This window comes from Pezoporus wallicus, unplaced genomic scaffold (genome assembly GCF_028554395.1).
Source record: "Pezoporus wallicus isolate ANWC-B61680 ecotype Strahan unplaced genomic scaffold, APGP_CSIRO_Pwel_v1 contig_4191, whole genome shotgun sequence".
Classification (NCBI taxonomy): Eukaryota; Metazoa; Chordata; class Aves; order Psittaciformes; family Psittacidae; genus Pezoporus; species Pezoporus wallicus.
The window spans coordinates 1,004,714-1,028,250 of NW_026641383.1; the positions used below are offsets into that span (position 1 = coordinate 1,004,714).

Here is a 23,537-nt window from a genome sequence, read left to right on the forward strand (position 1 = left end):
ACAGCCCTAATCTAATGGCAGGAAGTGTTGTCTGGCCTGATCTGGTCTTCAGAAGGCATTACGCAAGGGGAGAAAAGCAAGTTCTTTGCATGAGACCTTAGTCTGTTGACTGGAGGATGCCTTGTAGGAAGAGATGCCCATCACACCTCAGGTAGCTGTAGCCTAGTGCCATAATAGAGCGAGCACTGGACACCTTGTGGTACAAACCCTGAAGACCACTGTGATGTTCATCTCTGTCCTAATGAGCTGCACGGTGTCAGAGATAGCCTGGCTCTGGACCTTTCGGGCTCGTACCTTGGGAGAACAAGCTCTCCCATCCCAACCTCTTCTTTGGCACCTTGTGCCTCTTTGGGGAATTTATCTGTAACAGAGTCCAACTTTAGTAGTAAAGAAGGCAAATTAACTTGTGTGCTAGTCCCTGTGATAGTTCTAACTGTTAACTGCAGCCTGTTCATGTAAATACCCAACAGAAGGTGCTAGTCAAGATCTGCCCTATTGCTTGGGATAGCAACAAGCCTTGGCCTCAGTGACACAGGGAAAGGGAGGGCAGTCCTGCTGCTCCTGCCACAGCTTCATCCCAGCCTGCATTCCCCAAGCCAGCACACAGCCCTATGGTCAGAGGCACGGGTTGATGTATGGTGGGATGTGCAGAGCACGTGTGTGGTCGTGGCAGAATTGGCTCTGTCTGGTGTCTGTTCTGGTGTCCCCTCGGGCTGCCTCTCCTGTCTGCAGAGTTTGTGCTAGTGACTGAATGGTAATTGTTGATGTGGTCAGAGCTGGTTTTTCAGGTCTTTTTCAGCTGGAGAAAAGAAGGGTGTGAAGACACGGCCTGGACAGGACAAGTGAAGGCTGGCAGCCGTGTGCAGACACTTCACGCGTAGCTGGACTGCTGATTTCCCTATTCCTTTATGCTCGCCGGCCCAAGGAGCTTACAGAAGACGAGGCAACAAGTGTTGCTGGATCTCTTCCTAGTGCCTTTCAGCTCCTCGTGGCAGCCTTGGAGAAGAGTCTGGGAGCGGCTTCCACAGGAGTTCAGGGCAGAGTGGGAAGTGTCCAACAGGCTCTCTCAGTGCAAAGCCTGGCTTTGTCCATGGGGCCTTTTCGGATCATATTTTGGCCCTATAACTACAGGGAGCCTGAGTACAAATACACAGCAAGGCTGGTTTGGAAACAAACCGAAAACACACGAAGTGTCCCCCCCACACCCCTCCAAACTCTCCCTTTCCCTCCCCAGCCCCAAATCTCACCAAACTCTGTCCCAGTCTCAGCAGCTTAGACCTGAAACTGTTTGCACAAGAGTTCTGCTACCAAAAAGGGGTTTTGTCTTGGCTGTGTTATTTCACTGGGCACAGGGGCCGTGTTTTCATTGGGAGCACTAAAGCCTTTTGTCACTTAGTTAATGCTGAGGCGAGTTAAGAATCAACATGCAGCTGGCAGTGGGTGTTCTGCAGCTGGTAGGACTATTGCAGGTTACTCCACTTTCTCTTGGACGGAGCTGCCTCCCTCTGACAATGGCAAAATGAGCAGTTGTATGGCTGCTTTGTGTTCTTAAGGGTACAATTTTCCCTCCTTTTCCATTTAGAAGGGGTGTCTCTCCCTTCCTCTCCATCCTTGGCCACCTCAATGAAGTCTGTTCTGGCAACTTTCCTCCTCTGTTGGCCAGGGAGGAGGAAGCAGGGTGGAAAGGGGGGAACAAACAGCTGTCCTTTAGGTTTAAATCAATGCAGCTCCTTAGCGGGCTGGCAATGTGAGCTCAGTCATTAGGAAAGCTGCTCTTTCATTCAGGGGGCAGCCTGAGCCAATTCTCCCCCAGTCCAGGACCAAGGAGGTAAGGAGCATGGGCCTTTCCAGCTTGTAGGACCCTTGCAGCTGGCACATCCTCCTGTTCCTGCTGTTTCATTCATGCAGGGCACTAGGGACCATGTTGGCACTTTGGATGTTAGCCTGTCACAGGGAGCTACTGAAGTGTTGCAGCGTGTGTGCTTGAATTCCCATCTCCTTGTGAGAGGCACCTTCCCTTGAGACTGGATGTAGGAGATGTGGATTTTCCCATTGAGCTGCTCAGGTTAAACCTCTGAGTTGAGTAGGTTTTAAGAAAGTGAAATGGATGTGGTCAGCCCCTTGAATGCTGCAGCTCCCTTTCGCCTGCCCTGGGGTCCTACATGTATGGATAGTGATAGTGAATACCAGAAGCTCCAAAGTGGTTCTGCAGGGCTCGAAGGTCTTACCTCAATCCTGGCAAGAAAGACGGCATCACTTCTGGCTTCCAAAATACAGGGGCTTTTTGTAAACTGCATGTGGCTCGTGGCTCTGCTCAGCTGATCTGTATTTGGTTGTATTGAATCATAGAACAGTTAGGGTTGGAAGGGACCTTAAGATCATCTAGTTCATCTAGTTATTGTGTCATTTACATGTACTGGAAAACACTCTGAACCCCCAGGAAAAGATAGACCAGAGTTGGACTGATGCACACGTAGATTAGACCCAAGCTAGCGCTGCCCAGGCCAGCCTAACGGCACTGCAGCGTAGAGGGGATAGTTGAGGACCTGATACCAACCCGTTTCTGAGCTGTTCTGATCTCTGAAGTGTGTTTTGATCTCGGGGATGTCAGTGGGGAGGATCGCAGCTGAAATCTCATTAGCAAATGATAGCCTTGTGTGCAGAAACCTGCCTCGCTGATATCTTGATCTTATTCTGCCACTTTCTGATCAGCAGGGTTGAAATCCGTTCTGGTTTTTGCAATGTCACTGGCGTGGTTTACAGGTGATGGCGGAAAGAGCTGTGGTGTGCCGTGGCAACAGGGATTTTAGCATGTTTATAGGAGGTGTTTTACAGGTTTCCCAGTGCTGCTGTGAGGGAAGCTCATTTTTGAGGGATACAGAAAGTGCTGTCTACAACTATGGGATGTGAAAGATGAACATACCTGTAATGAGGCAGCAAATCTCATTTAGAAAGGTTCCTTAGTGGAAGAAGTACATCTTCCTCAGGTGCTCTGTTGTTTTCTCCATGAATTTGGGTGTCTGATGCCTTTCTGCCACCTGGCATGCTGTTAAGTGTTCCCTACATCAGTAGTGGTCCTCAAATCTGCGAGCTGGTGGGGTGATGACATCCCTCCTGGTGACAAGATGCAAAATGAAGTAATGCAATGGCACACCGCGCTGCCCCAGATTGAATAGTTCCACCTTCAAAAGAATACCCCTGCTCTCCTTAAAGAAACCTTTCCAGATGCTGTCGTGCTGCAGGCAGGGATGTATCTGTGGTGTGTTCCAGCAGCACGAGGAACTCGAGATTGCACCTTAGCACATGCATCCTGAGTGTAATGTGGGAGGAGAAGCTGCACAGCCGTGGGGTTGCATTGCATTATATAGGGGCACATGATACAGGGGCCTGGGAAGCCTCCTGGTCTTGTACGTTTGGGAAAGTTATGTTGATGGAAGACAGTTATCGGTGGTGCCATTAGCACCAGGTAGGCTTTCCTTGCATTTGGAGGGTTGTAAGTGAAGAGGGGCTTTGCAGAGGCTGAGATTAGCAACGCGGTTCTGATTGCGGGGAGCTCCCGTCAGCAGCGCTCCAGTTTTATGAAAAGAAAGAGAAAAGGACAAAGAAAATAAAAAGGGGGGGGGGGGGGGGCTGTTTATTCCTCTGTAAGGACTGAGTTGGTTCTGCAGTGACAACGGGGTGACAGGCAGAATACAGCACAGAGGCACTAAAGGTTTCTCTTTGCTGCTTCCCTGCAGTGAGCCCAGCACTGACTTCTCGGTGCAGAAGCATTAGGGTAAAGCTGAAGCGCTGGGCGGCGGGGGAAGACTTTGATTTATGCACTGGTAGGGGCTGTTTAATCTTAGGTCTGCCTCGTTCTCTTATTTTCTGTCTGCGTTGCTTATTTCCATCTCCCTGGGTACCTCTCCCAAGACTTCTTAGCTCATTTTGTGTTTAATCTTCCCGATTTGTCTACAGCCCCGGCTGCTCTAATCTCTGCAGGTCACTGTGCAGTTGGCATGTTTGTTACTCGTCGGCTGTTTGCTGCCATCAGCACATTCGATCGTGGTTGAATTTACATCAAAGAAACACCTGACAAAGAAGCAGGCCTGATAATAGGCTCTGGTTTCTTCTCGGCAACCCAAACAGGTAGAGGCGGACGAGGGAGCGCTGGCAGGACCACAAGGGACTTGGTGCTCTACTTTCAATGCGGTGTGCTTTCCTCAGACCCCGCTGCTGCTGTGGGCTCCCCAGAAATAGAGCTGCTGCTGCTGGAAAAGAGGAAAACAAGGCAGAGAAAAGATCTTCTGCTAAACAGGCCCACACGTGGGGACGTCTGACTAGAGACAGGGAGGGAAAGGCTCTCCTGCAGTTGCTGTTGTAGCTGCACAAACGCAGCTCCCGAACCAGAGGTCCCTTTCCCTGCAAGGAGAGTTGGCTCAAATGCCAGGGTCAAGAGAGATGCTACAGTCATGGTGATTGTTTCCTGCTTCTTTGGAGTTGGTCAAGGAAGAGGCTTCTTTAGCAAAGGCTGACTTCTCTAGCAAAACACTTCAATATCTAAATAGGGATTTTGCCTTTGCTTTGGCTTGTATAATTTATGCTGCCCATACCACTTTTGCAGTGTAGTTTGCTGTTAGGAGCTGATTTTATATAATGATCATATATAGTTACATACACTTATACCCCCACGCAGTGATAGATACATAGAGATAGATATATGTGACATTTGGTGCAGCTGGGACTATTCTGTCCAATACTGGGTGCTGTTTAGGTTGGTGCTAGTGTCTGGTTCAGGGGTGTCTTATGGATGCATTGCTCAGGGTTTGGCAGCACACAGGAGATGTTCACCCTCAGGTTGTGGTGGTGTTTGGGGTGCTTACAGAGCCCCAGCCCTTTATCCTCTGCTGAAAGGAAAGCTGGTGGCACCACATCACGTCTCCTACAGGCTTCCCCTGATGGTGTCCAGGAGCTGGTACTCTCAAACCACTGTATGAAACCTGGGTGTTTGGGGGCTGCTGTAAACTGTAGGGGAGAAGGGATGAGATCCTGTGGTCTGGCTGAGCTCCTTGGTGCTAGAGCTCCCTGGGCTTCCACTCTGTGGAAGTGTGCAGGGTTAAAAGCAGTGTTCATCAGGGGCCAGGTCCACAAGAGGGATGTGGACTGCTGGAGCAAGCCCAGAGGAGGCCATACAGATGCTCTGAGGGCTGGAGCAGCTCTGCTCTGGAGACAGGATGAGAGAGCTGGGGTTGTTCAGCCTGGAGAAGAGAAGGCTTCTGAAGGGGAGACCTTAGAGCAGCTCCAGTGCCTGAAGGGGCTGCAAGAAACCTGGAGAGGGGCTTTGGACAAGGGTGTGCAGTGACAGGACAAGGGGGAATAGATTTAAGCTGCCAGAGGGAGACTGAGATGAGCTCTTAGGCAGAAACTCTTTCCTGAGGCGTGCTGAGGCCCTGGCACAGGGTGCCCAGAGAAGCTGTGGCTGCCCCATCCCTGGCAGTGTTCAAGGCCAGGTTGGACGGGGCTTGCAGCAACCTGCTCAAGTGGAAGGTGTCCCTGCCCATGGCAGGGGACTGGGACTGGATGAGCTTTAAGGTCCCTTCCAACCCAAACCAGGCTGGGATTCCCCTTCGAGGGATTTCCAGCTCCTTCCATTGGATCAGGGTTGGAGCTGGCTGCTGTGTCCCTGGTGCGAGTGGACGAGGACGGACAAGCAGGACAGCCCTTCACACCTCACATGCTGGAAGCACCGCTGCCCACCAGAGCAGGGGTGCCGTGCTTGCTGCTTTGGTGCCGGTAGCCGGCCATTTGGGGACTAAAGCTGCTCTTTATTTAGGAGAAGATAATAATAAATCAGACCTGCCTGCAGTGTTGTAGGGACTCCAGTATCCAAATGAACTCGTGATAAATGGAAGTATTGGCTCATCAAACATCGCTTTGGAGTTTGCCCTTGGGAAGGCTCTGGTTTCACAGCGTGGCTGCGATTGAGATGGTCCAAGTTCTGCTTTGTTTTGGGTTTGTTTTGGTGTTTTCTCTTTGTCCCGAGGCCCGCTCTGTGTTCAAAGCCACTCTCAGTTGTGAGCTGTTAAAACCATCGCCAGCAAACTGTCACTGCCCATCCCTGCCTGTTTGTGGGGTAGGAAAACAACTTGTGTTTTGTTTTCTACTGTTTTAGACCCAGGCCTGGGTATGACGTGTGGAATATCTGCTCTTTGCTCCTGACCGTTTCCACTGAGGAGCGTGGAGGGATGTCTGGAAGCTGTGAATTTACAAAGAGAAGCTGTGCTAAAGCTTCACATGAAGCAACGGTATTCAGAACGGAAACGTGGATAGATGGGATTTATCCAGGTGTATTTCTCTGGGCCCACGTGTTCCTGTCCCATATAGCCAGCTCGTGCCCCCCGGACATCAGAGCCATCCAGCAGCCATTAAACTCCCAGCAAAAGGAGGGTGATGAAGCCATCCCACTTTCTGGAATTACATACGGATGGATGCCGTTTCTTCCTCTGTATCCCAAGGATTTAACCCTCGGCTGCCCTGGGTCTTAGCATTTTCCCACTGCATAGGTGGATGCAGCTACAGAGCACAAAGAAGCAGAGGCTTCCAATGAAACAAAACAGGGAATGAAATGGGAATCTCACTGTGGCGTTAAGTCCTCAAATTGCATCAGTCTGAATGGGAAGTCAGCATCCTGCATCCTGTGATTAAACATAACAGCACTGCCTTCACGGGAGCAGCAGGAATGCTGCTCATGGTTGGGTTAGAGGAGAAAAGCAGGAGCGCGCTGCAGAGCTGGCTCACAATAGCAGCAGCGGTGCCATCATCTCCCGGTTCCTTTCTTGCCTCGCTAATAAGAAGTATTATTCAGTGTTCACAACGTCCCAGACCTGTGGCTGTTCGATTCAGAGCCTTAATAAGGTTCTGCTGCCGAGCCAAGCAAAGCTCAGTGGTTTTCAGCTCACTTTCTTCTGCTGGGTTTCAGTTTCAGGACACTTGTGCTGTGCCCGAGCCCTGTTTCTTTGTGAAGCCTGTATTCCTTCAGGATCACTGATGTCCGTGTTGAAGCTACCGGAGGTGTGAGTTGGTTGGGCTGGGGCTGGGTAAAGTCTTGAGCAAATAAAAGGGAATTTTGGCAAAACAGAAGCATTTTAGGAGCCGTTCTGATTTGCCAAAGCTTTTTGCATGCAGAGAAGCGGGACAAAAAGAAACCCCCGTTTTGTTTCCAACGAAAGCCTTTGAGCTTTTTCTCTTTGAAGCAACTTTTCGCTTTGAGTGCTCTCCGGAGCTCACTTCTGTGAAGGGCTGCAGAGTCAACACGAAACGTTTGTTTCACTCGACCCCAAATTGTTTCCCCCCCCCCCCCCCCCCCCCCCAGCGGACCGAGATTGCCAGCGGACCGAGAAATCAGTTATTCACCCAGCTTTGTACCCACCGTACGCAGATAGAGCCTCGGAGCACCCCAGTGACTGCTCCTGGCGTGCAGCTGCCGCTAAGCCCTCCATTTATGTGTTGGTAAATTACTATGCTTCTCAGGGCTGCGTGAGATGTAAAGCATCAGCAAGCGCCTGTTTGCCTGCCTTGGGTTAAGAAGGAGGCGATGCTGCACAAAATACACCCCTAACGTCGCTCCCATCGCACGGCAGGTATTAACTTTGGCCGACGTGCACTTGCAGGACCTGTTTGATGCAGAAGGCGTGTGTTAACCTCCATGGAGGCTTGGCTGCGGGAGGAAAGGCGTCACGTTAGGAGCTGGTGTGAAGCAGCAGGGCTGAGCTCGGCTTTGGGGGGAGCCGCACTTCAAACAGAGGAGCACAGTAACCCAAGATCAAGTGCCTCATCTCGGGGTTAACCACAGTCAAACAGCACAGTTAAAATGTGCTTTTCCTATGGTGACTTGGATAGATTATGCATAACATGAAGCTATTTATTTAAAACAGGTTGGTTTAACTCTTTTCGGCAGGGTGCGTTTTCCCTTCATGAAACAGTTGTTTGCTTTCTGGAGCAAATTCCCTGGTTTTACTGCAGCTGTGGATTAATCCCTGCAGAACAGAACCAGGATACGGTCCTGCTGGTCTGGCGCAGACTGCGGTGTGCTGGGGAGAAAGGAGTCGGGCCAAATAGGTTTGTTCCTGCTCTTCATCTGAAATCTGAATTTAAGCTTGAAATCTTAAGGGCCTTCAGCTGCGAGGCCTCAGCATTTTGGGCAGCACAAAGCAGGCTCCGTGTGTGAAGTGCTCCTGAGGTTGGAGCTTTCCCTTTGTGCCGCTGTCCCACTGAGAACTGAGCAGGGTAAAGCGGGGTTTGCATGGGCACAGATGCTGGGGGGGCTGGAGGCATCAATGATGCTCTATGGTGCATCATTCCTGCTCTGTCTGAGCCTGGTGAGCAGGGCCAGGAAGGCACTGGATGGGCTGGGGTTACCTGGAGAGGGGTGTTCTGTGGTTTTAAATCTATTTCCTCTATTCCCACCTCTGGAGAGCTCTGACCCTGGCTTAGGATGAGGCATGAAATGAAGTTAGAGCCAAGCAGATTCACTATGGCCCAGGAGCCACCTGTGGACTCAAATGGTCAGATCTTCTCCCATCCCTTCTAAGGACACTTTGGTTGAGCAAGCCCCATGGCTTTGAAGCCCTTCTCCTTCTCCGGCCTCATTCACTTCATCCCCTGCATCTCCGCTCCCCACAGGCCCTGTTTTCTAGGCTCCTGTTTGATCTGATCCCACACCAGGAGTAAATTCTTCCCTGTGAGGGTGCTGAGGCCCTGGCACGGGGTGCCCAGAGAAGCTGTGGCTGCCCCATCCCTGGCGGTGTTCAAGCCCAGGTTGGACACAGGAGCTTGGAGCAACCTGCTCTAGCAGAAGGTGTTCCTGCCCATGGCAGGGGGTTGGAAGTGGATGAGCTTTAAGGTCCCTTCCGACCCAACCCATTCCATGCTCTCCGGGTGCCGGAGGGAGCGGTTGCACAGAGCCGTGCCAGGAGGGAGGTCGCAGCAGGAGCATGGAGCGTGGGAGGGAGGCAGGAATCAGTCTCCGGGAGCAGGGAACAAGCCGGGACTTGCAGCCATCCCGAGCGCATCCCCGGGGCCGCACAGCAGAGCCGTCCCTCCTGCCCAGCGCGTTCCTCTCCCTGCCGCCCCGCTCCCTGCCCCTGGGGTTGCACAGGCCGGGGCTGTCCGTGAGCTCCTGGGGGGGTTCAGACTGGTTGGACCAAGTCGTGGCAGGTGATTCAGGGATGTGTTCCAGCCCTCGCTTTCTTCCCCAGCGTTTGTCAGCAGCTTCCACCTTCACAGAGGTGCTGCTGCTGTCCTCCTGTGTCACTGCAGCAGGGATGTGCAAGTCATAGATCCATAGAATGGTTCGGGTTGGAAGGGACCTTAAAGCTCATCCAGTTCCAACCCCCCGCCACAGGTGGGGACACCTGCTCCAAGCCCCGTCCAACCTGGCCTTGAACACTGCCAGGGATGGGGCAGCCACAGCTTCTCTGGGCAACTCAGCGCCCTCATTGTGGAGAAGCTAATTATTATTCTAATACCTATCCCACAGGTAACCCCCAAAGGCTTCTGAGATCCTGGAACTGCTCCTGGTCATCTCCCCCCAAAGCTCCTGCTTGGACTAAAGCTCCACAGCCAGGAGCAAGTCTTTGGGTTCTCTCTGGCCTGCTCTGGCCAGCCCCTGTGTGGTTTTGGGGCAGCACCACTGCTTCTATTTGTACTTGTTTCCTCTGGGGGACACGGTCGGGGACCAGACCCGGCTCTTGCTTCCACCCAGCAAAAGTTGAGATCTGTCAGCTCTGCTCATCGTCCCTCAGCCCCTGTGTACCCTAAAGCTGTGTCCCTGCAGCCACATTCACGGAGGTCCATGCCTATAGCCTGGAGGGAAGCAAGATGCTCTGGTGCACCTACAGCTGGTCATCTGCTGCTTTCAGAACGGAGCTGTACAGGACAGGTGGGAATAGGTGCTCCTTGCACTGAAATCAGAGCACTCACTTGTGTGTCTCCTATAGCTGTGGGCAGCCTCAGGGACCCTCAGCCCCGTTCAGGGCGGCAGAAACAGCTTCTTCCCTGTGCTGGGGGCGAGAGCTGTGAGGGCAGAGCCTGGGCTCACAAGCGGCTCTAGAAACCGGTATCCGCCGCGGGCCGGGGCTGAGCCGGATGCCCGGCCCCGCCTGGGAACGCTGCTCCCGACCGGAGCAGGACTCGGAGCCACCCGCAGCCCCGAACGCTGCGGTTCCCCTCTGGACCCTGCCCCGGGGGTCTCCTGCCCTTCTCCCGGCTTAGCCTGAGGCTGTGTTGGGCTTCCCCATCGAGCAGCGGGGAGATGCATTGCTCGGTGTGATGGTGCTGGAGGACTCGGGAGGAAGCTGTGACTGAAGCCAGGGGCTGCCGCGGTGTTAACCCCGGGCAAGCAGGAGGAAGGCAGTGATAAGAGATGACGTTGGCACAGGGGGAAGGGGGTTTTGTCCCTGTGTACGGGATGCAGACCCCATAGCGGGCAGGGTTAGCTCTGCCGGGGGACTGTGAGCAATACAGTAAACTCCATTTGGAGCAGCCTGAATGATCCATCCCTTCCTGTGTGAGCTGCGCAGGGAAAGCAAGGGTGAGGTTGCCCTGACCAAGCATTGTTTCCTAGCAAACTTCCAGGGGTTCATGGCTTTTTCCTCCCACATACAAATGCAGGCACAGGATCCGTGGCATCCCTGCTCGCACCAGCAAGGCAGATGCAAAGGCAGCAAGAAACGAAGGCTGTAGGCTGAACAAAAGGGAGAGAAAGCAAGGGGAGGAACAGGGGGAGGAAGCCCAGTGAATAGGGGGAAAAGGAGAGGAAACGGGAGAGGAAGTAGCCCCGGGGAGAGCAGCGCGAGGTGGGCACGGCAGGGCCAGAAGAATGGAAGGAAATCCTTGAAGAAATGGGTGATCTGAAGCCTGTTCCTTCTGTGCCCGTGATGTGCCTTCACCCGGCGGGGCTCTGGAGCTGGGGAGGAACGGGCTGGGTTGGGAAAGAGAGGGGGAAGGAGGGTGAGGAAGAGCCCTTGCCCCCGGAGCACCCGGCTTTACCTGGAACACTCATCGCAGAGGATGGGTGCTGGGGGGTGACCTCAGCCCAGTGCCACACACACAGGGATCCCACAGCACACCAGGGCTCACGGCTCTGCCCCCCCCCAGCGCATCCCAGTGTTCAGAGGAGGAGCAGGGGGTGGGAGGACGAGCGGGCTGCCAGCTGCTAAGGCAGCTTCTGCAGGAGGGAGAGGCGCTGCGGGAGGAGGGAGCTGGTGATGCACAAAGGGACCGGGGCAGAGAGGAGCCCACAGCCCCCCGTGATGGAGGCAAGCGGGGCCGTGGGCACAGAGGGAGCCGAGGAGAAGGAGCCAGGAGGAAAGGGATGAAGTGGAAAACGGGGAGGATCAGGGAGCAAAGGCTCCTGGCACAGCTCAGCCGTGGAGGCGGCATCCCCATGGACCTGCCCCAGCTGATGGGTTAGCGCTGGTTCAGAGCAGCGCTAGGAAGCATTGCCTGTGGCCGGAGGGGGTTTATCCCCAGTGGCTTTTCCCTGCTGTGTTTTCTCTGGTGGGCAGCGGATGTGTGTGACCCGGGGAGGCTGTGCCAGGAGCTGGGCTCGCTCTGGTTGCTGGTGCTGGAACACTCACCCCCCCTACCCCCCCCCCAGGCCCGGGTCAGATGTGCAGAGGCAGGAAGCGTTATCCCTCATGGGCAGGGGTAGGACAAGGTGCCTTTTGCTGTCCCACCCTTGCATCAGTGCCGCCTTTGAGTGCGTTTCTACCCACAATGGCACCTACGTGGGGAGGGTCTGTGAACGCTGGTGGTGGCCTGGCCACATCACCTGAATCCTCCAATTGCTTGCCCCAGGTTGGAGCGTGCTGGACATTGTCTGCTGTGGGGTTGCTGCCCTGGCTCGTGGTGATGGGGCTGGATGCAGCCCTTCGCCAGCTCCGAGCCATCGCTGCTGGCAAGGAGCTCAGCACTGCAGCTCCTCTGCTTAAATCCTGCTCCTGGGGCACCTGGAGCTCCTTCAGCCCCGAGGACACCCAGGCTCCCATCACCTCTGTGTGCTGTACTCTGCTGTGGTGTCAGTGAGGTGCCTGACCTGAGCCTTGCCTACCAGTACCAGTGCTGAACCCCAGTCCTGCTCCCCATGGAAGCAAGCTCGAGCAAGGGCTGGCTGTGCACATAAGCCTGGCAGCTGCCCCCAGGCCAGAGCAAGCACCCTGCATGGGTACCCCGTTTTAAAAGCCCAAAGCAATGCTGGAGGTTGGAGCAGGCGGGAAGCCACTCACTTAGGGAAGGGGTGAGCAGGGCTTTGCATCTCTCACTAACAAGTTCCAGGTGAGGAAAGAAGCTCTTCAGAGGTGGCAGCAAAATCAGAGCAGCTTTGGGAGCACAACAGCAGCACCTGCACGTGTGCTGCACCAGCACGATGGGAAAGGTCTGCACCGTTGGCCAGCACAGTGCCAGCACTCACCATAGCCTGGGAGGGAGCGGAGCCACTGGGAGAGGGTTCACACCATTGTGCTGGGTGCGTCCCACCCGTGCTGAGCAGGCAGGATCCAACCCCTGAGTGGTTTAATTCTCCCTTTGCGTTTCTGGTGTCTCCGCAGCCATTGGTCCCCGAGCAGCAGTTGATGCTCAGGGCCCCGTGCTGTGGTGCTGCCTCCTGTGCCAGCTCCCTGCAACACAGGCCGGTTCCCTGGCATTGCACTGGGATGTGGGGCATGTCGGGATGGGGAAACTGCTGCTTGTGGGTCGCTGTAAACGCAAACTGGAGCAGTTTTGTCTCTGTGGGTGTAGGAGGGCAGGAGAAGTGGGTGAGGATGGGAGACTCACTGTCCAGAGGGCACTGGTGGCCTGCACACACTGACCTAGATATCTTAAGGTCCTTTCCAACCTTAACCATTCTATGAGCTATGGCCACAAAAGGCTGGAGCCAAAGATGGGGTGAGATCTCCCTCCTGACTGGCCCTGAAAGCAAACAGCAGTCACCTGGGAGGGGGATAAAGGGGAAATAATAGGGCACTGATAAATGAAGCAATGGATTAAGGTATCAGATGTTTCCTGCTGGGATTTAATGCCCTAAAGGCCTAGTGCATTATATGTATTAGAAGTGGATAGGTTCTGCTCTCAGCTAACTAAGCAGCACCCTAGTAACACACAATCAGAGCTGCAGATTGTACTGCATCAGGGCTGAGCACCCTTGGCACACATTATCCATGAAGGGTGGCAGGACATGGTCACTGAGGGCACCTCAATGTGAGGAACAGGCCTCACACAAGGTGCCCTGTTGTATAAGGTGAGGGAGGGGGTGACAGAGAGCAGGCTGTCCATCCCTTGTGTGCTCCTGACTCTTTACAGGCAATAGGAGAAGGGGGAATGGCTCTGAACTGACAGAGGGGAGATCTAGATCAGACATGAGGCAGAAGCTCTTTACTGTGAGGGTGCTGAGGCCCTGGCACAGGGTGCCCAGAGAAGCTGTGGCTGCCCCATCCCTGGCGGTGTTTAAGGCCAGGTTGGACACAGGGGCTTGGAGCAACCTGCTCTAGTGGAAGGTTCCCCTGCCCATGGCAGGGGGTTGGAGGTCCCTTCCAACCCAAACCAATCTGGGATTCCCCTGCCAACTCCCACAGACACCCCGTGGTGGATGAGGCCCATGGGCTCTGTCTCCCCCTTTCCATCCCCTTTTGTTTGCAGAACAAATCAAAGCCAGAGTTTATTTTAATTGTTTATTGTATAATATAAAACTACAAAAGTAAGACTGCTCATTTCCATGTACATTTGTCCAATTGTTTTTTTTGATTACAGCCCATACCTACATGTGAATACAGTAATCTGGTTTCAGATGTATATGTCTGTAATATTGCATAGAAAAGGCACAGCTCTAAGGTCTGTGGGAGGGGAAGGGGAAATACAGCCTTTTTTCTTTTTTTTTATATATTTTTCTCTTTTTTTTGACAATAACAAGCCCTGTTCAAAAATCCATGCACTGAACATGTCACACTATTTACACTTTATCCAGAATCCTGGCCCTTCCAGGCGCTCGTACAGGTAACGCTCCGAACTAGATAGGAGTTGAGGTTGGGATTTTATCTGCAATTGGTGTGTCTCAAGAGGCTCCAGAACTTGCTTAGTTTTCAGGGGGAAAAGAAATAATAAAGAAAAGAAAAAGTGCTTAAAAGGAACTAATTTCTTGAAAACTGTTCAGTCTCATTCATTAACAGAAGCACTGAAAGCAACTTGCACAGAAGCAGGATCCTGAAACCTGATGGGGGGAGAAAACCAAACCAAAACCAAACCGAAAGAAACCCTGTAACAAGAACAAGAAGCTCACAATGTGCTGGAGTGAATTAAACCGTTTGTCAGACAGGACCCATCGCGATTTACTCAATTTAATGGTGATAAAAGCACAAACTTCGGGGTTCAAACACTGGTTTAAAACAACCCAGGCTGTCGCCACGCAGCACCGAGGAAAAACCAAATTACCTTTCACAAGGTCCAGATTTACTCTCGCAGTGATTGCTTCAGACGGCGGCTTTACCGCTATGCTTTCCCCGCTGCCCGCAAGGAAGGTGCCACTGGTGGGTGCAGTTCTCTATGACGCTGCTCAAAGACGGTCTCTTGAAGAGGGACGTTCCCCTTCCTTTACATACGGGGCTGCGTGGTCCTGCGGTGTCCAAGGACGGGCTGGTCGGACTCACGGGGCAGCGCAGGTCGCTTGAACCCTCTGCCGCACGTGCACAGCGCGGTCCTGGCTTCGTGCCTGGCCTCGCCTTCTGGCAATGAGGTGGTCGCGGCTCTGTCACCCCTTCCAGGGCTGAAAGGGGCCATCCTGTGATGTTCTCCAGCCCCGGGGACTTCAGCTGGGCTTCCCGTGAGTGACAGAAAGAGATTCCCCTTTGTCAAACATCAGCCAGGCCAGCACGACGGGGATGATGCGTTAGCTCCTGCCTCCTGCTTGTGGACACCGCCAGCGTGGACAGGGTAGGAGCCTGATTAGGATGAATTTTGAACCTAAAACTGTCCCTCATCCATACCTTTTTTTTTGCATATTTCAAACAACCAGACCCATATTAGAAAGAGTGGGGGGAGTTACAAAAATACTAGCATTGAACCATACGCAACCTGACTGGAACTCAATTCATGTTCTCTGAATCTGGCTCCCACACCCTCTTCCATAGAGATTTACATTCCTACAAGAGGATACATTCCTACCATACATTCTGTACATGTTACAATCCAGATGTTGTTAGCTTCACAATAAAATAAATATATTTACAGAAGGAAAAAAAAAAGGAATAAATAATTTATGAAAAAAAAATCACTTCAAATCCAAAGCTCTTTTATTCTGCTCCCATCTTGTCACTTCATTGCACATTAATGTCAATGTCCATCCCTGCTGTGGAGAAACTCCACACGTGGCTGCTGTTCTGCTGTTAGGACCGAGGCAAAGGCCACACTAGAGACAGTAAGTGACTGCATGGGGACAAAACCACAGCTGAGCCTTTCCCACTGTAGCATGCACTACCTTGCTAACCTCTTGCCCAGTCCCATAGCTTATATCCTATGGGATTCCCCTAAGAATTCTGCTACAGGACATGTGCTTCAGCACCAAGGATACATAGACATTATCTTCTGTGTGGAAGAGAGGATTCAGAGATTGGCTCCTGTCCTCTGGATACAAAAAACAACTAACCCCACTTGACAGCACAGCTCTCCAAAATGGGACTGATGTCAACTTTTGCCTGGCATATGATATTTGTTTAAATGCATAAGGAATCCCAAAACCACCAGGCAGCTCCAGCACACTGCAGATCAGTTTTTAACCATGGTAAGGCAAGCACTTACCAAGTTACCATGGGAAACGTGGTAGCACTGACAGCACTGCCCATGTTTTCCCAGTTACTCCAGCTCCAGGAGGTGCAGAATCCAACAGGGCCATTTGTTTTCCTACAGGGGCTGCGGTGTGTGAGATGGAACCGCCCCCCCCACCTCCCACCCCGCATTTCTGATGGTCCCTAAAGCTACACTTGGTCAATGGTTTTCTGGCTGAAACAATAGCTTACTTTCTTTTTTAAGTCTATGTAAGGAAACTACTTCAAATCCATTGCTCCACTGAGTTCAGCTTGGGAAAAAGAAGAAAGCAAACCCACCCCCTTAGTTATTTCCCACAGCCCCACATCTCACCCTGGCAGATGAACTAGGAGCCAGAAGCACGTTTTGTACTTGTAGATGACGCATTTCCATTAGGAGTTCCTTCATTGCAAACCGTACTTGCTCTCTCACTGTGTCTGTGCGCACATCTAAGTTACATCTATCTATCTACAGACTAATAAATACATATGGCCTGGTTTAAAGTGCCAATTTATAAAAAGCCGCCTCCTCACAAGGCAGGCGAGACCCAATTTCATCCATGACAAGAAGGGAGCAGAATGGACTGAATATTGCCAAATGACGTAAAACATAATTTAAAATTTCTTAAATAAATATAAAAGTTATTCCTAAAGAAGCCATAGGCATGTCAACAATACAGGTTGTAACCGGCACTCAACAGCTAAAGTACCATTGAAAAATTAAAATGCCATAGCAACTTCAGCAATAGGCATGATACATTGCAAACGTAGGTCTTTAAATTAAATGTACACCACAATGAACTTAAAAAATGCTATTGGTGCAGTAATGAGAAGACTTCTCAGGTGTTAGGGGGAACGGGACCATGCATAGAAAGCTGTGTCTGTATATTCGTTGTAAAACAGGTCTATAAAGTGTAAAGCAGGTAACACAGTTGATACAAGAAACCAACCCTACGCGAGATGCCAAGTGATGCAACACGACTGGCTCCAGTTTCAACAGCAATGGATATTGAAGCAAGTCCATCCAGTGCAGGTTAAGAGATGAGCTTCACTGCAGTAATACTGAAGTTGCCTTTTTCAGCACTTAGCACAGTGAGGTGGGGAGAGGGAAGGAGAAATGCTCCAAGATAGGGCGAGTGGATGCTGCCAACGCCAGTCTTCTGCCCGCTCCGCTCATTCGCCTGTCGGTCACGAAGGTTGAGAGCTGGCTCTCGGTGGGCAATGGGCACGTTCCCCCTCAAAACCATTCATTCCCAGGAGTGAGGAATTCCATCCACACCTTCGGGTGAGGAAGTGCTGATCCGCCGCTGTGTTAAGGCGCTCCACGTCACGCGGGATGGACTGGATGCCCCGGCAAGGGGACACCGAAGCGGGGAGGCTGGAGCCGCGGTGGTGGCGCTCAGGACCTCTCCGGGTGAAGTTCCACAACTGTTTCCTGCCAACTGCTTCACATACGTGTTGGAAAAGGACATGGCTCTGAGTTTCAGGAATCACAGTAGTGCGCAGTGGGTACAGCAGGGAGCAAACACTTGTGAAACTCCGACAGAAGCAGCTCCCAGCCCTTTCTTAAAGCACTTTTTTGTTTGTTTGCATTCAGGGAAACCGACTGCAGGCTTATTTGATCCAATTTTCTCTTTGCACCATACACATATAAAACATTACAACTCTGTATAAAAGTACAAGTGGTTCTTGTACATCTGAATTATGCAGGAACTATGTGAGCAAATCCTATCAAAATAGCTATTTTTTTTGTGTGTATAAACAGCATTTGTTTTTTAGAAAAAACAATATCATAAACTGCAGAATCTGTACAAAAATATAAAATAAATTTGGGCAGCAGTTTCTAAACAGCCATGTAAATGCAACACTTAAAGAGGAGCAGGTTAATGCCTCCAAAAGGCTGAATTGCTAAGTCAACCTAGACAGGGCTAAAATGGTATTGAGATTATCTAAATAATAAAATTTTCTTTACCTCTTGCAATAAAACTTATAGAAAAAATAGACAAATATGCACATGCAATTTACAGCTTTCCCCAACATAATCCTTGTGCTTAGCTTTGACATAGTTTTTTTCCCATTTTTTTATCTTTTTTTTTTTGTAGTAACATACCATTGTCTACAATAGATATTCTTCCCTATCCCAGGATATTCGGTCTTCCTTGAGGAACCACTTTAACAAAAATACATTAGAAGTGGTCAGACATGGATGAAGGCACTCCAACTCTGCTTGAAGCAAAAACTAGTGTGATCCTTTTCTCTTCCAAAAAGGCAAGCAAGGACGCATGCACAGTGCTGTGAATTGGGGGTGGGACTATGGAAATACTACCGAGTGTATATATTGGTACTTAAAATAATTAAAACAACAACAAAAAAAAAAAATTTGCTATATTTCTATGCTTTAAGACCCAACGAGCACCTCCATGATGTGATCCAGTTCCGTGAGGTCCATTTTGAAAGGCTGATTTGGAGTTACTGGTTGACTGCTGTACGGAGCGAGTGTTTTTAGGAGCTCATCTGCTGAGACAGGAGCCATTTTTGAGGCAGCCCCCGTGGCAGATGTGCAGGGGTCAAAATCATACATGGACGTATCAATGTCAGCGAACAGGATATCATCCAGGGTCAAGTCCGTGAGGAACCCTGTGGAAGCTGTTATCTCAAAGTTGCCAGGAAGGGAGTCCATGAGTTTGGATTCAGCCGTTCTGCTCTCCGGGAGGCCCTCTGGCTTTTGGACACTGGACTCACTGGGGTGGTCTTTAGAGTCATCGGCTGCTGTTTGGGCTGCTACTGCCTCTGCGGAGGTAGGTGCTGGACAAAGCTCCTCGATTTCGTCCAAGGCTGAGGAGAAGCTGTCCTTTACTGGTTGGAGAGCAGGAGGTGGTGGTTTTGTGGGACCATCGTGCTGGACAGTCGGGGAAGTGCAAAACGTGTCGTCCTCGAGCAAAGAGGCTGGGGTGAGGCAGGACTCCAGGGGCATAGTGCTTACGAAGTCAGTGGGGAGAAGGGGCTGGGAGGCGAGGTGGCTGAACGCCGGCTGCGCCTCGCGGAAGTTGTCGCTGAGAGGGTCGGCAGGCTGCGAAGCGGTCACGAACACGGGCCTTAAGCTGCCTTCTTGTTTGAGTTCTTCCTGGATTCGCCTCAACATGTTGTTAATTAAAACTGTCTTTTGCAAGCTTGGCTCAGTTAATGGCCTGTGGTTATAAAGTTTCATAAGGGAAATGTTGAAGATAGTCTGACGCTGTAAGGTGTAAGACACCTTAGAGGGACCGTCAGTAGGAGACACCACTTTGCCTTCCAACCCATCTTCATGCTCGTCAAACTTCCGCTTTCCTCCTTTCCCCAACATATATCTGAAAGGAAAAGAGTAAAGACTGATGAAGCCAGCAAAGCCTGAAGCCTGTTCTTCCTGCCCAAGTCACTATCCCAATCCAACTACTCCCTTGCACAAGCAGTATGGACAGATTGACCACTCTGTCTCTGCCTTACTTACCCCTAACAAGTGGAAATCAGTCCACATAAGCACAGCGGACACCTTAACACAGTGCTCTGGTCCACCACGTTTCAGCACCGCTACACTGGTAAATTACAAGCAGGAACTCAAACAGCATCTATAAAACTCAAACCCTTGCACTCTTGGCAGCAAATTTCCCTCTCAAATATGTTAAACGTATGATCCCCAAGTATCTGCACACTGGTGCACAAGCTACAGATGGTATATAGAACATTCCTTTAGATTTCCTGACTGATGCAGTACTATGCTTAGGAACACAAACCTAATAGACCAAAGTTCTTGCAATGCATTTCCCTTGTCATTCAAGAGCATGTTGACAGGGCGAAGGAGAGCAAGGCTCAAGCAATCATATACTGAGAGAAACCTCTCTGGTGAAGTCAGGAGATTGAACCTTTCAGCACACCAAGCTATATGCCTATGAGACCTTGTGGGATTATTTAACTGATTGCCTAAGGACTTAACTACTAAAGCAGAAAATGCAGTTGGTACACTCAGAATCAGATAAATTACAGATGAAGATGATGATCCATCAGGTTTTTCAGTCTTAATCCCCAAGACCATTCTCCACACTACTCTCTCCTGCTGCAACCAGGGCCTTCAATCCTGACAGTGCCTGGGTACCAGTTTGAGGACAGGTGCATCTGCCTCAGAAAGCTTCAAACGATTTTGGCATCTCCTGAAGCTCTGAGCATCCCCCTGGACCAGACTCCAGGAGCACCCCTGGTCCCACATTGTGAATCCATATGGGAGTGTGGACCTGCCGGCCCCTTGCACTAGGGTGATGCCGCTGCATCCTCACTTGCACATGAAGCAATGGCAGCTCTGACAGAGGGCTGTGTTCTCACCCCCTGCTCTTCTGGGTATGGGAAGCGTTTTCACATGATGGTGTTTGAAAAACTCAGCTTCTGCCTGGCTACGGCAATGCCAGCAGCCTTTGCTTCCTCTGGCAAGACTCTCGGGAGCTTGCTAGCCACAGACAAAATAGCTTTTGCACCAGAGCAAGGACGCATCACTCTGGATGCACCATTTGTCTTTCCTTCCCCCCATCAAAGTGTTTCTCACTCAGGGCTACATCCATGTCAGGTTTCATTTGAGAACAAAAGAATGGTGGAGGGCTTTTTAAGGAACAAAAATCAGCATAAATGTGTGCGCTTTTCTCCTGCTCAGATGGCAGATTTTGAAGAGGGAAACAATGGGAATTTTACCAAACTTGCCCCCGTATCATAAATAATTGCTGAGCTAAGAGTAAGTAGGGCAGTTCAATCCTGGTGCCGTCTCTTCCAGGATGCTTCCGGGCGCCTGGAAACGCTCCTCTACACAGCAGCCTCATTTTGTCACCGTTATTTTTGTGACATGAAGATCCCCCCAAACACCGATGAATGCAGCAATTGCTGCGCCGTGACAGAGGCACAACCTAACATTCTACACCTGAAAAGGAAGGTGTTAGGGACAGAAGCCCTCTGCCCCACACCACCACCCATCTCCAGTAAGTAGCCATGGTTTGGTTTGGTGAAATAGCCGCAATCACATAGGTGAAACAGCACAGGCCTTGGGACAGGGACTTCCTTCAGTGCTGGTGAGATGGCAAGTTGCCTCCAACAGGCAAAGCAGCTAAGGACTTGCAAACCTCCCCAGGAATGGGTGACAAACATATTAAAAGCAAAGAGCCCTTGAGAAGCAGGAGAAAGGGGCAAAATAAGTCAGGGTCTCAATGCAGAAAAAAAAGGGCTTCAGAAAGCATTTGCTGGCTGTTCAATCCAAAATGAGACTGGGTGAAGTGAGCCTCTTCTGGTCTAAAATAAGTCCCAAATCCAGATCATTTTCTAACATATTATGCAATTAAAGAAGGAAAGGCAGGGGGGAGAGAACAAGCTGAGCGAGCTGAGGAACAGGTAGGCTGTCATCCAAGCTCCTTGGCCAGCTACCAGCAATCCCCGCGCCTGGAATCTCGGGTGAACAAAACCTCTCACTGCTGCTGAAGCCTGGTTTTTCTCTGCTCCCTAGTGTGACTTCCATGGACTACTCCAGAGCTGTGCATATGGGTCTGGGGTGCAAGGGGGGGGGTTGCTGTTCAAGATGGACATGCACCCTATCACTTCAGACAGAGCAAGGAAGGGAGCACCAGGCTACCAAGAATTGACACCCTTGCCCAAGTCCAGCAATGGGGAGGAGGAGAGCTAGGAGCTTTCTGTCCCTTCTTGCTACCTCTTCCCCCTGAAAGAAGGCAGACTCTGTCCTAAAGACATAGCAATGCTCTTTCCACAGTGCTCTATTTAAAGGAGACATTTTTGAATTGCTTGGGGACTATCAGAGCTTCAAAGTTTGTCAGGCTCTGCCAGGAATGTATAAAAATATTCACTGCACAAAGCAAACCTTTTTCCCCCCAATAAAGGAAACAGACCGTCTGGGTGGCCACGCTCAGCTCCCTGGGCTCAGCTATTAGCTATTATTATCAGTTGTTATTATTATTCATCAGCAAGCATTCTGGATGAACCCAACTGAATCCACTTGCATCAAAGATTGAGGGGCTGGTAGTTAAGATGCTGTTTAAGCTGATCAGTCAGAGCTATGGGATCATCATTAGTAAACACGACAGCCTCTCACTACGTCATTTTCCAGGAAGCTTACAAATGAGTCAAGGTTTCCTGTATGTATGACTATGAAGCTTCCACATCTTACTCAGTCTTCACATAGCTTGGTTCAGGGCTTATCCTTTCAAAAGATAAAATAGATCAGGCAACTCCCAATGTCACCTACTAGCTTTTCAGCACAGCTTTCAGTTTCCTTTTCCCCAGTAACACTCTCTGAAGCGGGTCTAACCATTAAAGGAGCAAAGCAGGATGCCAGCCTAAGCAAAGGGGTTTTATTCCCCCACAGAGGGGACTCAAATGAGTATGACCAGACTCTCAGCTTTATAAAGTTTCATTTTATTCCCTCCAGCATGCAAAGGGGAATTGTGAAAACATTTTCCTCCAGTTTCCATAAATCACTTTATTCATTCTAGCAAGCAGGCGGTATCTTTTAGCCCAACTGATAGACCTGGTAAAAACACACATGCTTTCAGGCTTGCAAGCCTTTCTCTGGGTTTCCATAAAGGAGTTATATAGCTTCTGACCACCAGAGCTTAAGACGTTGCCTGTTTGTTCTTTACAGTTCAAACATATTTTCTCCTTCAATCAGCAGCTTCATGCATACATTTAAGAAATCAGTGTTGTACTTCTTAAGATACTGAGTAACATTACAAAGTCAGGATGTACCATGCCAGCATTTGATCTAGCTCAGGTCTAGCTCATCTCAAACTTTGCTCCTAGCCTTTTCAGCTGAAGTTCCTGCTGGGAAAAGGAAAACACAAAACTTAACAGATCAGGCTGGCCAAAGATCAGTACAAAAGGAGACAGACCCACACCCTCCCAAGTGGCAGAAGACAAGAGTTGGCCTACCAAGTCTCATGGCCATAATGGGACAGTTGGCCAACAACAATCCACCAAACACGAGACTGGACAGGCAGTGACAGACGGTCATGTCCATAGAGGGTCTTCCAGGCATCCATTTTGGCTGAGCAGCAGTCCCAGCCAGATGTATTTCTGCTATATTTCCATCTGTCTGCCAGCAAGCATCATTTTGGGGCCAAGCATTAAGAGTTGAGATGGGATGTCACTTTGTTGTTGTTTTAATAAAGGGTGTTGCAGGGTTTTGGTATGCAAGCTAGTTTTCAATGTTACTGAGTTATGTGGAACCAGAAAGCTGATGAAAGGCAATGGAAAAACTGCATTTATCCAGGGACTGGGGTAGGGGGAGTTGCTTGGAGATCTTCCCAATATTACCCACCAGTTGGCTCCAGGTCTGGCAGACCCAGACCCAGAAGCTGAAGCACTGTTGCTGCGAAAGCTTCAACTTGCTTTTTTGCCCATTTAGGGTGATTGCACGCGCCTCAGAGCCAGCAAAACCCTAGCATTGTCTGGGAGTTGGCTTTTCTTAATTGAAAAACAAAAGTTAATATATATTTGTATGTCATTTAGCTGCCTGTTATTGGCTCTGCATCCTCTTCAGACAGAGCTGGGGAAAAAAAAATACAGCTGGGGCTCAACAGAAGAGATAATCAGCCTGGAGCGGGTGGTTCTCTGGAGTCACCCATCCTCGATTAAACACAGCAAAGCTTGTGCAATGCCTGACTATGTCTCTGAACCCACTCAGTGATG

At 50.6% G+C, this 23,537-nt stretch overlaps 1 protein-coding gene across 5 annotated transcripts in view; it reads right to left on the bottom strand.

The window, feature by feature from the left end:
- Positions 1–13,692: 13,692 nt before the first annotated feature.
- The window catches only part of SERTAD2 (SERTA domain containing 2), an 82,144-nt gene continuing 72,299 nt past the window's right edge, over positions 13,693–23,537 (bottom strand). For all 5 annotated transcript variants that reach the window (XM_057423488.1, XM_057423486.1, XM_057423485.1 and 2 more), the window contains one exon: positions 13,693–19,177. In XM_057423488.1, coding sequence (XP_057279471.1) covers positions 18,229–19,173 — 945 coding nt within the window. In that variant the 5' untranslated portion in view covers positions 19,174–19,177 and the 3' untranslated portion in view covers positions 13,693–18,228. The remainder of the gene's footprint in view (positions 19,178–23,537) is intronic.